Source organism: Euprymna scolopes, chromosome 37, assembly GCF_053919585.1.
Source record: "Euprymna scolopes isolate OS-2025 chromosome 37, ASM5391958v1, whole genome shotgun sequence".
Taxonomy (NCBI): domain Eukaryota; kingdom Metazoa; phylum Mollusca; class Cephalopoda; order Sepiida; family Sepiolidae; genus Euprymna; species Euprymna scolopes.
In genome coordinates this window covers 13,190,727-13,205,815 of record NC_136518.1, presented here as the reverse complement: position 1 = coordinate 13,205,815, position 15,089 = coordinate 13,190,727, and the positions used below count along the sequence as shown (strand labels likewise).

The 15,089-nt window shown below is 35.4% G+C and overlaps 1 protein-coding gene across 1 annotated transcript in view; it reads left to right on the top strand.

Annotated features, from left to right (window-relative positions):
* LOC145261093 (laminin subunit alpha-like) overlaps positions 1–15,089 on the top strand; it is a 192,906-nt gene that overhangs the window by 140,011 nt on the left and 37,806 nt on the right. The window contains exons 44-48 of the mRNA XM_080119281.1: positions 1,456–1,607; positions 2,657–2,767; positions 7,199–7,310; positions 7,574–7,735; positions 8,369–8,553. Coding sequence (XP_079975407.1) covers positions 1,456–1,607; positions 2,657–2,767; positions 7,199–7,310; positions 7,574–7,735; positions 8,369–8,553 — 722 coding nt within the window. The remainder of the gene's footprint in view (positions 1–1,455; positions 1,608–2,656; positions 2,768–7,198; positions 7,311–7,573; positions 7,736–8,368; positions 8,554–15,089) is intronic.

The following is a 15,089-nucleotide window of genomic DNA, read 5'->3' as shown; positions in this document are numbered from 1 at the left end:
AAATGTATATTTTCAAATTCGAAAAATGTTGTACTGGTATCCTAATTTTCAAGCGATTCTGAGGAAGTCTTGAAATGAAGACAAAACGTTGAACATATAATTTGATTTGTTCCTTTTTTCATATCTCCTTACATCAGAATAGTATTTCTATAACTCGCAACACACGCATGCATATACTAGTTTAGGCATGGAGGGTCTTGTCATATGGTACATTGTCGGGAGAGAGGGGGCCAATAAAGGAGGGATTGGACATTGTAATTCACTCTCATTTGTCCGTTCGTTTGTTCGCACTTTTCTCAATCACGCCTTGGATTTTTTTAAATTTTACACAAACATTAGTTACAGTGAAAGTAAATACACGAGTTTTTGATTTAATATTTAATTTCCACTTTATGGAGCTAATTTTTTAATATCTAAAAAAAAAAAAAAAAAAAAAAAAAAAATTTAAATTTGAATATTTATTGATCTTTTATCTTAAATTTGTGATATATAAAACTTTGGTACATAAATTAGTTTTAATAGAAATTTCAAAATGGGGGAGGTGAATTTAAAGAAAAACGTTTGTCTAAAATATATTCGGTTTATTGGAAAGGGCATAAAATTTCACATTGACTCTGAAAATATCGTAAAAATTGAACCAATAGAAAATTTTCGATAGATTTAATTTTTTTTTCAATTTTTAAACTTTAACTCGTAAGATTCAATTGATTTCATTACATAAAAAAAAATGGCTGCATGAAGGCGCGCCGGTACTTTGTAAACAGTTTTTTAAAAAATAAAAAATATTTCTATTTTTTTAAACAACTTTAATAGTTTAATATGGAAGTATATATCATAAAGAAAATAAGCAACCCACTTTTAAAAAAAATTACGAGTTTTAAATTTTATTCGCAGTTTCGTGTTAGGGGTGTCAAATTCCCCCCAAATTCTGATACTCCTAGTGGAGGGGACTCTGCATGTTATGTAAAATAAGTTTTGCATGCATGATACTATTGGAGCATAAGTTGGTAGTGTGAGTGCAAGAATTAGGAGTGGTGGAAGTTGACTTTCTTCCTTTACTAAACACCAAATTATCACTGACCAAAGGACGTCCATCAGACATATGTATGAAAGTGAAATCTAGCCAGTGAGGGTTGAGGACATGCGTTGCATGGAGATAAATGAGAATGGTACAATGGATGTGTAATGGGAGTTTTAAAGACAAGATTAGATCTGATGACCTCGGAGGAAGATTAAATCCGGACAGTATAGGGAGCTGTGTGTAGAACAGGATTCGATGCTATGGCCGCAGTAAAAAAAAAAAAAAAAATTCTAAATTAAATGACGTACCTGTTTAAAGTGTAGATCCACTAAAGTTGAGGAATTTAATTTTGTGTGGAGAAAGTAGAATCGCCTTCCCCCACTACCTCCAAAAAAAAACTTATAAATTTCATTTTTTTTTTTTTTTCCTTTTAGTTTGTGACAAATGCACAAAGTTCCTGACTGACGAACTGGATCAGCTAACAAAGGATTTGACAATCGTCCAACGGGAAATGCGTAATGTCTCTGTCGGAGTCATTGCCATCAACCAAATAAAAACCATTGGTGAATCAATTCTCCATTACAAAGTAAGTCTTTTAATCCAATATTATGGAATATTTTTAATTTGAGGTTTATTCGAAGGGATAGAACAGAAACCTAGGTTTCACTGCATTGGTCGCTCAAGCAATACTTACACCAATCCTGACAATCTACGCCCCAGTCTCTATGCTGCTGCTAACACAACATTAAAGATACTTTTCGGAGTCCTCAGACTGCTTTAGATAAAATCGCATCACGAGATCTTGTAGTCGAAAGTGATTTTAACACCCACACTAGGCACATCCTTGGCCAGTTTGCCATCGGAGATCACTGTTCAAATGGAGAATGTATCATTAATTTTGCAGCAACAAATTGGCTTTCAATCTTGAACCCTATTTTCAACATTCCAAATGCCACGGTCCTGGATATGACCTTAAACTATATCCGATGGTGAGGCCCCACCTTCAGGGCCTTGGAGTGTTGAGCCACCCTTTAATTGCCATTGCTCCCAGGTCCACTTTGACCCAGAGCGGTAGTACCTGTTAGGGTCCCAACTATGGGTTAAATAGAATCCGACTTAAAAAAACAAATATACTCCATTAAAAATCGTTCTTCGAAATAACTAGATTCGGCATTAAATAACCTGAAACAGGTTGATATGCCACAAAACAAACAACCAGCCAAATGCCACCTTGTGATTCCAACCAGTGTGCCCAAGAATTAAAGATGGCGGAAATGGACATGATTGATGTAAATATGTCACTACGCATGAAATGAAATACGAAACAAAATTCTGTACATAAAACTTTTTATGTAAATGATTTTTTATGCCTCGTTCATTGTACACTCACGGGGGATCATGCATGTTTCACTTGTTGACTTTTCCCATCACTTCCCTCGACACATTAACTTAATCTCAAAGCAGAAATTTTCTACCGATATATGATCCCATACATCCCACATAAAATCTTGATGTATCTTTTAATTGGAAAGATGATTTGAGTTTACTGTGACGAACTTAGTTAAATCTAACAAGATTTTTCATGTTTTATATGTAATGCTTGTATTTAATTCAAAAATATTTTTTTCTTTTAAGCCTCAAGTGGATGCCTTTTTAGCTGGCAGCACTAAAAATGTCACATCTCTCAAGTCACAAATGAAATTAACTGATACTCTTGAGGAGAGAACGGAGAGACTGGAGGACAATGTAAGTATTTTAGAAATTTATTTTAACTGTTAACCCTTATGTTTGTGACACGTCTGTCTGTGGCACTTGTTTGTAACTTGCTCAATAGTCAGAATGGTGGCACATTTCTGAATGTGGATTGCACCTCATTCAATACGTTACTGGGTGTACTCTAGTTAAAGGTAGAGAACTTTGGCCTACAAATGCCTGAGCAGCCTCATTGGCAGTACTCTGTAGTGGCATCTCTGGCAATTAGCAATAAACTCCCTTCTCAAAATGTTAGAAGGTAAGATCTGGGAGAGTAAGTCCTAGAACTGAATAGAACCATATCTCAGCATGACAGAGCAAGGCCAGAAGATGCCAGAAGAATTCACCCTCTTTTGGACTGATCATAGAGAGACTCCTTTTCTATTTTCTTCTAAATTGCTACTTTTATTCTATTTTTTTTTTCTCTTTTTGAAAGAAAGCAATAATCTAATAGTGGTAAAAAACAAATCTTCAAGTCGGGTATGAGAAATACACATAAGACATCTTAGACATTGTGAGATGACATATTTCTGGTAGTCCCTCTATTGAATAGTTCCAAGCTATATTTAGGCAGTGTTCTACTTTGCTTAAACATTTCTCCCCGCCCCCACTATTTCTCTAAAACAGTTCTTATTTGTTTACTATTTCATCTAATCTTTGCTTTTAAAGTATTTGCTACATAAGGATAAAACGTGAAAATACTACTGGTCTTTGGTTTTCCTTTGGTATGTGATGTAATGGAATGACCTAACATCCCTTCATAGATGAAATGAACTATACCCTCTCACGTGACTGAGAGGGAAAAAGACAGGAAGAGAATAAGACAAGATGTCGAGTAACCCTCATGTCACCTGTATTTCCTTGTAAATAAACCCCTTTGTCTTTCACCCATAATCCCGTGTTTCTTGCTGTATTATTTAAAGTAAGGATATAACGGTATGCGAGAAATTAACACAGCTATGGCCCTTTTTGACAGAAATAACCAGAGATAAAGAACGAGAACTTGCATGCTGTATGGTCTCCATTTTGGCTTAGTCTTGCTAAATCAATTTAGCTGGCGTTTTCGGGCCAGGAGTTATGTCGTTTGTAAACATGTTAGTTTGAGATAAAAAGCATGAATAAAGTTTTATAATCAATTGTTCAACTTCCATTAACTGGCATAGTTTATAAAAGCGGATAACTCCCAACGCTAGAGTTAATATTTCGGTCCAAACATCTTGTTAGCAACTAACTGTAAAGTCGAATTCCTATCAAATGTGTGAAGACTGCTGGGTCCTTCAGCCTCACTTTTTCTCACTTTGAGCCGGAACTTTCTTTAGCAAGGGACTTTTCTCTCATCTCACCGTTTTCTCTGCTTGAGCAAAAGCACAGTCGCCTATGCGTCAGTTCAGTCTATTATTCCTCTCAAATCACAAGAATTCTCGCAGTTAGTCTCTCTTTCCCATAAAACCAACTACGCCTACTGCTTCTTCCTCTCCAAGCCCCTGTGTATTGACAGCAAACAGAACAGACTTTGTCTTTTGGAGATGAGTGCATTAGAAAAATTGCCACAAGGTGCAATCTCTATTTTTCAATGGAAGTTATATCAACCAATCAGGAGTCCTGTCTTATCAATGTTATTTCTGACAGGTGGTTGTGACCATACTATCACTGCTTGCTTTTGTGTTACTTGGAAGTTCCAGGAAGCTGCTGCTTCTGCTGCACATTCTTACATCTAAGTATATTTTTGGTCTGCATTCATTCTGCCATGTTGCATGGTAGCGAGACCTTGGCCCAAACACTTGACTTGCAACAGTTTCAGATAAGGGTGAATGACTATGCATGGCAGCAAGCTAGATGAGAGAATCCGTTTAGCCATGCTCTATCGGAAGTGGTTGGATTTTGGATGCCTTACACACCTAACATCTCTGATGGCTAGAGTGTATAGGAGTGCCATCTTTTACATTAACTTGCTAGCATGCATGGAAGACCAAGGAAACTCTGGCTTGAGTGTGACTTAACTGCTTGCAAAATTAATGAGGGTGAAGAATTATTAATTCGCTTCACAGCACCAATGGGAGGGTGGTTAAGATAGGGAGATACCAAATTTAAATGTTAGTGATTCTGGCTGGTTAACATTACACATCGAGAAACCTTATTTTAAAAAAAATGGAACCACTCCCATACAAATGTTCACCAGCCAGTATCACTAAAAACGCTAGTTTGAATTTGATGTCTTTCCCAATCTTAAACCTCTCCCATTTGTGCTGTGAATATTTTATTTCTAAATTAAGTGAATAGCTGGATATCGTCTCTGAAACGATCGTATTTGTTTCTCTGTGAAGCAGATTTTTAATTTCAATTTATATATAAATTCGATCACGTGGAGAGTAGGCATGAGACCCGTCAAGACACTAGTAGCATCTTAAATTACCAAAACCTAGATTTATGAATTAGTTCTCAAAGGAAACTACAATTTTATAATCACTTATATTGAATTTATAAATACAATGTTATGAAAAATGTTTAACATTAATACAAGTCAGATTAGGTAATAGTATTCAGAAATTTTAATATTAAGAGGCAGTTATATTCAAAACTTTTTTATTTCTGCTTTTAGTGGAAGTCATGCCTGTGTATAGCAAGGAAATTTACTTTCTGTTAAAAGGTTAATTTTTTATAAACTTTCAAAGACTAAAAATGTTATACCTTTTATTAAAAATAAAAATAGTAAAAAAAAAAAAAGCATTTCACATTAAAGAGTATATTTTTTAAGTAAAGTTTAAAAATTGAACTCTAGTAAAGTTTTAATTGCGTAAACAAGGTACTGGGTATACACCAGCAGGACTTCCGTTAAACAAAGCGGAAGTCACAATGACAGCTTTCTGTAATTTAACCATAAAAGCTAATGTTATAACTAGGGCTATGACAACAGAATGTTATTGTTTTGACTCTTTAGTATATATCTGACATAGTTAATTAACCGAGAACCACATCACTCTATATAAAAGCATAAAAGATATCAACGGATACACACTCGAAAGTCAAAACAATGAAAAGAATATTCTGTTGTCTTAGCCCTAGTTATAAGTTATTTGAAACCCAGAGATATGAATAGTTGATTTTAAAAAAAGAGACTAACGGAATCTGCGGAAATTCTACATCACTTTCATGCATAATATATTGATGTTGGCATTCTGTGGATGTTCAGTGTAAATGGAAACGCCCTGATATTATTGTAGCTCTTTTGTTAAAACTGCAAAAGCATTTAATCTAGCAGGGATGCCTGGTGTAGGCCGGTTATAAAATACACTTAAATATATATTTATGCAGATTTCGAATATATTGTGACAGTCAATTTTCTATCGATTATTATATTATGAAATTGATTTAAAAAAAAATAAAAAAAATATCCATATGACTAGAGTGCATCGGCTTGAACCGGAACCAAAATGTATGCGTTTTTTTCTTTCCTTCCTTCCGCTATAACCAAAACTTAATTCTTGGTAAAATTTATTACAAGGAATGGAAGTTCATAATTAAACGACATTGACTCAGAAGAAAAAAGATGTAAGCGTGACACAAAATAACACGTGCTACTGTATTATTGCCTAGTGCGACCTTTCAAAGTTCCACAGGGGACTCATTTATATGTAATATATTGATGTTAGCATTTTGTGGATGTCCGGCATAAATGGAAACTCCCCGATATTATTGTAATTCTATTGTTAAAACTGCAAAAGTATTTATCTAAGCAGGAACGCCTGTGTAACTCGGTTGTAAAATTTGTATATATTTAAACTTATGCAGATTTTGTATATTATTATAGCCGATTTTTTTTTTTTTTTTTGTCGATTCTTATATCATAAAGTGATTTCAATATTATATAGTAATCATTAGGGCTAGGACAACAGCATATTCTTTTCATTGTTTTGACTTTCGAGTGTGTATCCGTTGATATCGAATGCTTTGATTTTCTTTCCGTCATGGGTATGTACATCATACAAATTTTGTTTTTAATATATACATAATTCTGGACAAGTGACGAAAACTCCAACTGGAGTTATGACTGATTATATCGTTATCATACTTGGTTAAAGTTTTTACATGTTGGCATGGAATGGACACGTAGTACGAATCAGTTCTAAGTGATTATCAGTTAGCAAGTAATATTCTAAGTGACCATCTTCTAGAGATAAAGGTTCAATCCTCACTACAGGCGGCATTATTAATTAAAAATTCAATTTTATCCAGTCATGGTTGAAGGAACGGGAACAATCTACCCAAGTGAATTAAATTAACAATTTAGTAAAAAATTTTAAGGAGTTTAAGACTCTCCTGGAAGTTACGTCGACCAAAATGTTAAATAACATCCACGAGAACAGTAGCCAATTTTTTTTTTTTTTCAAATGTTTAGTTCTTGCTCTATTTACTTTTTCTCTTCAGGTCAATCAAGATGTCATTAAATCTACAAACACTCTCAAAGAATCTAAAGAACTTGCTGAAAACGCTAAAATGGTCAATGACATAATCAAAGATGTGATAGATATTGTTGAAAGTAAGTTTTTCTGGTTTCTTTTTTCTGGTTTTTTTTTTTTTTTTTTTTTTTTTTTTTTTTTTTTTTTTTTTACATTTCCGCTTTAAATCTTCCAAACTTGACGCTTATGGCAACAGGAACTCGAATCTAGGGTAGATAACCAGCATCGACATTCCTTTTTATTTTATTTCTATGCTCTGTTTTTGTTTTGTTTAACATTTTGCTGTTACCCCCACATCCGGCATGCTTATCGTTTTTTTTTGTTTTTTTTTATCCTTTACCAGCCACTGTTGAATGGGTCGACCAGATGGGCATCCGCTCGCAACCTACAACCAATATTGAGGGTTATGTTCAAATCGGTAATGAAATTTTGGAGACTATTCAGACCCGAGAATATACAGACACTGTTGAGGAAAGCAGCAACGAGTTGGAATCTTCCAAAGAAAGTACGTATAAAGTTGTTGAAATCTTAATCTATTAGCCACTTTTTTTTTTTTTTTTTTTTTTTTTTTTTTTTAAATATCCAAAATTAGCAAAAAAATAATTTTTGTATCATCCAATTATTTCTTTGTCCGGCTGCCTCTGATTCTCTCTCTCTCCACAAATAAAATTAGCTGTAAATTTGCGTCACCAGCGTTCAATGCTACAGTTTCGATTTCGATTCTAGCTGATGGCATCTAAATATTTTACTTTTGAAATCACAACATATATATGGTCCTGGATATGACCTTAAAGTATATCTGATGGTGAGGCCCCAGCTTTGGGGAGTGTGGAGCCACCCTTTAATTGCTATTGCTCCCCAGTCCACTCTGACCCGGAGTGGTAGTACCTGTTAGGGTGCCAACTATGGGTTAAATAGAAAATGACTTGAAAAAAAATATATATTCTATTAAAAGTATTTTTTCAAAATCACTGGATTCGGCATTAAATAACCTGAAAAGGGTTGATATGCTGTAAAACAAAGACCAAACGATATATATGTGAAATCTGGACAAATTAAAATATATTTAAGCATATTTTACGCCCCCCCCCCCACTAGTTGTTTATAGTTTATTTAAAACCTTATCCTTCCATTTCAGATTTGGACGTTGTGAAAGATGCAGTCTCTGTGGACAGCCAAAAGGAGCACCTGAATGCAACCCAGTCTCGGATTGACCTGTTCACCTCGCGGCTATACGATCTTCAACGGCTTAACCGTGAGGCAAAAGAAAACAGCAGCAAAGCCCTGAACATCTTTCACATCATCAATACTTCAAAAAGTGGGGTAAGCCAGTTTGTCTTTGTGGGTTGGGGGGGGGGGACCTCTTGGAAGTCCCTTAGAATTGTTTGCAAATTTGTTTGTGTATTAAATGACCCCTAAAATGATATGCGGCATACAAATTAAAGTATCATAAATCGTGTTGAAAAACTGGTTCTCATTAGATCACCGAAGTTAAGCAACATTGAGCCTGGTCAGTACCAGATGGGTGACCACTTGGGATTATTAGAATATATATGTAGTAGGAAGTTGACTGTGACCTCTGATCCCTGTCGAAGTCGCAATGGTCATGATCGTCTGCCCTCAGTTCTTTATAGGATTCTTTTGCTGAAAATAATTAGCTTCTCATGCAAACCAAAAAGACAAACTCAAGATATCACTAGTCTACTCAAATTAATTCATAAAATTTACAAAGTGTGTTCGCACATGTACAATTGTTCGGTTCGATCTCATTCAGTCCCTCTAAGACCTGTAAAAATCTAACGTCTTCCTTCACGGGAATATACAAGCAACTGGAGACATTTGCGAATTTGATGTTCTCATCAAACTTCTGCATTCAGATAAATCTGGTACAACTCGACAAGGATGAGTATTGTTTCAGTAAAGCCAATTAGTTGGATACATCCTAAGGGAGTACTACTGCAATATTTGGAGGTGTCGCTCTCAACTCTTACCTTGACAAAGTACAAAATCAACTCCAATTTGAGAGAAGCTCGTGTTTTTTTTTTTTTTTTTTTTTTTTTTTTTTCCTTCAGCTCATTCGTACAGAAGATATTGCTAGTTTCTGAGACCAGTTAAACACTGCTTTAATGCAGTGAAAATCTAGCTTCCTAAAAAAGGAATTCTCCAGAAAAGGACAAATAAAATTGCCATAGTGTAAAAAGTTCTACTTCATTGGCCGACGACAGAAAAGATACTATACTCTCATCCTGGACAAGGAGTCCGTTATGTTGCTCTATATTGTTAGCATTGTTATAGATGCTCAACTGAAAATGCCTTCTCGTGTATTGACAGTAGATACAAGTAAGAGTATAACTACTCTCAGGTGACTTTAAAAAAAAGTGTGCAGGATTAAATATTAAAGAAATCGATGGTTCTTATTTAGAATTCAACCCAATTAAAAAATACAAACTTTTCAGAAATTTATGTACCCGTCACAACGGAAATGTCATTCCAAAAAAATCGTGTAAATAAAGTATTTTTGTATAGTCATTTTTAAATGATTTAAAACAATTAGTGTGGAATCGGTAGCATTACAAAGCTGATCTCGCAAGTTTAAATTCTTAAGATGGCAATACGAGTCATTTTCATTGTGCTTCAAAATAAAATTTATTTTGATAGGTTTTTTTTTTTTTTTTTTTAACTATTAATTTACATGGTTTTTGGAATGACATCTTAATTCTGGCGCGTATATAAAGATTTGTTTTTAATAGGATTAAATTCTGAATAAGAACCAAATCGATCAAAAACAAATTTTTCTGTTCAAACAGCTTTTCCAAGACTCAGAAATCCCATTGTGTGGGAGATTGGCAGCATACATGTATCCATTCAGCACTCTTGACTGACTGTCTAACATGGTCAACAGCAAAATGTCAGAATGACACGATCTTATGTGCAGTTCATTGGCTGGAGAAAATACCTGTCTCGTTCTATAGCCATCTATGAGAAATTGTAACTCCATATCATCAGAATCGTTTAAGACAAGGCATGAAACCATTTATAAGGGGCTACAAAAATACTGCTTCAAGGTCAAACACCAGCCCATAAGTGGATAGATTCTGACCCAGAAAAAATAGCAATTCTTCTCTATTTAACATAGTCGCTGGCTTTCATTTAAATTGCCAAGCGTGACACGTACGCATGAGAATTGCATGACTAGTTAGTCACATTAGAATTTAAGCTGTGAGCGTGACGTCACAGAATGAAACGCATAAATATATAAACTTGTAAATTTATTAATGTCTTGCTCTATTCTTTAGCACTCTTAATAAACTTACCAAATTTATTAGTTATTACTAGGGCTATGACAAGAGCATATCTTTTCATTGTTTTGACTCTCGAGTGTATATCCGACAGTTAGATACAGTTAATCAACACAGAACCACATCACTATATAAAAACATAAGATATCAATGGATAATCACTTGAGTCAAACCAATGAAAATATGCTGTTGCCCTAGTTATCACTCTTGAGTACCTTTTAACCTTATGTGTGTGTATATATATATATATATATATATATATATATATTACTAGCGCAGGTACCTAGTGTTGCCCGGATATGGAGGTTTTATGGTAAGGGTATTGAGCAATGGAGCCCTAAAATAAAAAAATAAAAAAATAACCAGCCCCTAAAAAAAAAAAATGAAAATAGCGAGTACTTGTGCGAGCACAAAAAGTATTAAGCAGGCAGACACTCAAACCTGTAACGCTAAGAGAAAAAGTGACATACACCGTTGCCGCCATTCAAATTAAGCTAGTCATTGCAAGGCATATAACTTTGAAAAAAAAGTGACCCCCCACCTCCTTGTAGAAAACGGCCCAGTTGACTGTGAAAGAATTTTTTTTTTTTTTTTTTTTTTTTTAATTTTTTTTTTTTAATTCAAATTTCACCCCAAACAAGGCACAGTGCCACTTTGAAGCAAGGGGCTAATATCAGGGACATAATTTGCAGGGACATTATGAAGAGGGATGAGTAGAAAGATGTTTGTTCACATTACACTAGAACTTCTGCGTATCAGTACAGTTGGGAAAGCAGAATCCCGGAAGGGAGTTCCAAAGGCCTGCAGTTCTGGGGAAGAAACTATTGGATATATTCTTGCATCTAGGGATCTCTACTGTGAAGGGGTGAGACTTCATGGCTTGTCGGATAGTTACATCAAGGGGGTACAAGTGCTTGCAGTTCGTCAGAGCATTCACCATTTAAAGTATTTGTAGAACAGACGGAGGGATGCAATATCTCGTCGATGGGACAGAGGCTGAAGCCTAGATGACAGTTCAGGACCTATCAGATTGGCGACTCTTTTGAACTCTGTCCAGGAGCAAGAGACAAGCAGCAGATGCCCCAGCCCAGATGTGACAACAGTACTCCATACATGGGCGAATGGTGGCCTTATAGAGGTACAGGATACTTTCAGGCGCAAGTAGTTTTCTAGCACGGTAGAGGGAGCCAACCTTCTTTGCAGCAGCCTTGGCAATGCTCTCAATGTATCTGTTCCAGTTCATATTCCTTGTAAACGTTAGGCTGAGGAGTTTAAAAGAAATACTTTCAGGCAATGTGTTCTTGGCCATTGCTATTGGTGGTAGAGGTTTCTTGTAGTTATTGAAGGAAACAAGTTTAGTTTTAGCAGCATTGAATGTGACCATCCATTTTTGCCCCCATTCCACTACAGATTGGAGGTCATCCTCTAGTGTTTCTGCCATTTCCTTGGATATGTGTTCATTTGTTTTCCCCTCATGTTATAGTGGGGTCATCGGCAAATATACCCATCTCCGAAACAATTTTATCAGGGAGGTCATTTATATATAGAATATATATAATAGAGGTCCAAGGATAGACCCCTGAGGTACTCCCGCATTTGTCATATTGTTTAGATCTACAACCGTCGAGGACAACTTGGATTTTTCTCTTAAGGATTTAATTACATTATGTATTCTTCTTTAGATTCCATATGATCTAATTTTTCTTAGAAGACCATCGTGCCATACTCTGTCAAAAGCCTTAGATATATCAAGGGCTACCGCTCTACCCTCCCTGTTTTGTCCAGTAAACGGTATATATGTTCAGAGACTAGTTAAGATATCTGCTGTTGAACGGGCTTGCCTGAATCCATATTTGTCAGTTAGGAGTTTAGCAGCTGTTAGGTGCTGGACTAGGGCTTGATTAACTAAGGACTCAAATATTTTGGCGCAAAGCGGGAGGAGGCTAATGGGGCGATAATTTAGTGGGTCAGTTCTTTCACCAGAATTCTTGAAGACTGGTACCACAGAAGCGGTTTTCCAGCAGTCGGGAAAGCAAGATTTGCTAAGGCATTTATTGTAAATTTTTGGGTATTTGTCATTTGAGAGACTGAGCTTTATAACGATGCTAATTTTGTTAGTGTCGGTCGAGTGTTGAAAGTTTTAGCAAGACCTACAAACATACACACTAACAGATTTTGTGATTTCTATTATAGATATAAGGAACACAGGAACCTTTTTACATTATCAAGTCAATCAAGTTACAGAAAGAGGAATGGGGAGAAACCTCTTTAGGCCAAAGCATTTCGAAGCTAAATTCTCATTAGAGGAGAAAAATCCGGCATATATATATATATATATATATATATATATATATATATATATATATATATATATAAGGTTAATGTACTTTTCTTGAACTTGAATTACCATAAAGATAATTCATAGAATACAATGAGCTGTAACAGATTTCAACAAACTGAAGCAAATGTTGGAACGAGCTATGTAGATTCATCTTTGATATTTTATTTTCATATTGAGTTGTGTTGTCGTGAGAAATTAATCGCATGACACAGAGCCTCAGTTAGCGCAGAAATAAATCAAACTTGAAACAAGGCTTACCTTGCTCTTCCTGTGGAATCATTTTTTAATCTTGCAAAATCACGTCTAATAATCTTCTAGTGAGATCTGGTAGTTGGTTTCACTAAAGATTCAAACTTGGTTTAACAGGTCACAGTATGAAACATTTCTATAAGTAATCAATATATTTTTTATCTATGTTCAAGATTCATCTATTGCAAGTTCCTTTTCAATTAAAGTTATCCAGACAGAGAAAAGACCTTAATTGCGCCTAATAAAGGAAGATTCATTTTGACAGAAAAAAACGTCATTTTAAATTACGCCTAAAACAAGGATAAAATGTTTAGTTTGTAAACTATAGTGACTTTTTTTTTTTTTTTAACGTTGAAAAGCCTGCAAATATGAAACCTCCCTGCAGGGGAGGGAATGACGACCAATCAGCGGTCTTGTCTCAAATTCGTGTTATTTCTGACTTTCAGTGTTGTCTGAAAGTTCCGTATAGTATATTCGGCAATTTTCCTTCAGATACGTGTCCGATTTTAGTTCAAGCATGGGGCTGTTGTAAACATGAGCAGTTTCGCAATAATTGAAATGGACTTGGAATCAAATTGTTTTTAAATCTATTCTTTAAACCTAATGTAGGATCAGTGTTATATATATATAAGTGAAAGTGCCTGTGTGTGTCTGTGTACATTTCCCTACACAATAACTCTGTCAATTTTTAGTCTACAGACTCGAAATTTGATATACAGGGTACTGAGATTCGGGAAAATCGATGTGGTCGGGTTTTGGCCAGAAATTTGGCTGTTAAGGGGTCAAAGTTCAACGATTTGACCTTGAACTCTACCAAACTCTGACAATTTTGGGTCTACGCACTTAAAATTTTAGATATAGGTTCCTTGGACATGGATCTAACTTAACTTGATTTGAGCCCAAAACAATAAATTTTAAGGGGTCATAATAGGGGTCAAAGTTTAAAAAGTTGACCTCTGCGGTCTCTTCCAAATTACTCAGACAATTTCTGGTCTAAATATTTGAAATTTTACATAAAGGGTATTCAGAGATATGGCAAGCTTTTTCATCAGTGTGGGTCGAAAATTTTTAGTTACCCATATATAAATGTATGTCTGTTTGCATGTCTGCCTTAAACTTTCAATAGAGGCGACGGATTTTACCAAGATCAGTATCGTTTTAAAGTTCGATCTTTCATATGACAAATATCGAAAAATTGGCTGAAAACATTATCTTCCCCTTCAACTAGGCCCTTTTCTACAGGGGGGTCACTTTTTTCGCCGATATTTTTTTTTTAAGTTATCCTCTCCTTTAGATTGTCTAGCCTTAATTTTAAAAAATGTCGCTTCCGGTTTGGCGGTGGTCGTAACAGCATAAACATTAAGTTTTACCCCGTTCTTTTCCTCCTTTGCGGTACGGTGTCGAGCCTGCCTTCCTACTACCACTTTATTTTTTTTTTTTGCTTAACATACACATCCAAACACCCGGGCAACGCCGGGCGCCCATGCTAGTATATCTGAATGTGTCTGTATACATTTCCTTACGTCATAACTCTGTCAATTTTTAGTCTAGACATTCTAAATTTGATATACCGGGTAATGAGATTTGGGAAAATCTGTGATCGGTTTTCGGCCAAAAATTTGGCTAAGAGGTCAAAGTTCAACGATTTGACCTTTGAGAACTCTACCAAACTCCTCCGACAATTTGGAGTCTAAACACTTGAAAATTTAGATATAGGTTCCTTGGACATGGATCTAACTTAATAACTTGATTTGAGCCCAAAACAAATGTTATGGGGTCATAATGGGGTCAAAGTTCAATTTACCGGGTTTTTTTTTGGTTTTTTTTGCTCAGTATACACCTCCAAACACCCGGGCAACGCCGGGCACCCATGCTAGTGTTCTATATTTAATTTTTTCTTTGTGTATTTATAACTTCGCAATCTTGCCAAGTCATTTGGTTTAAATTTAATTATGTAAAGAGACGTAATT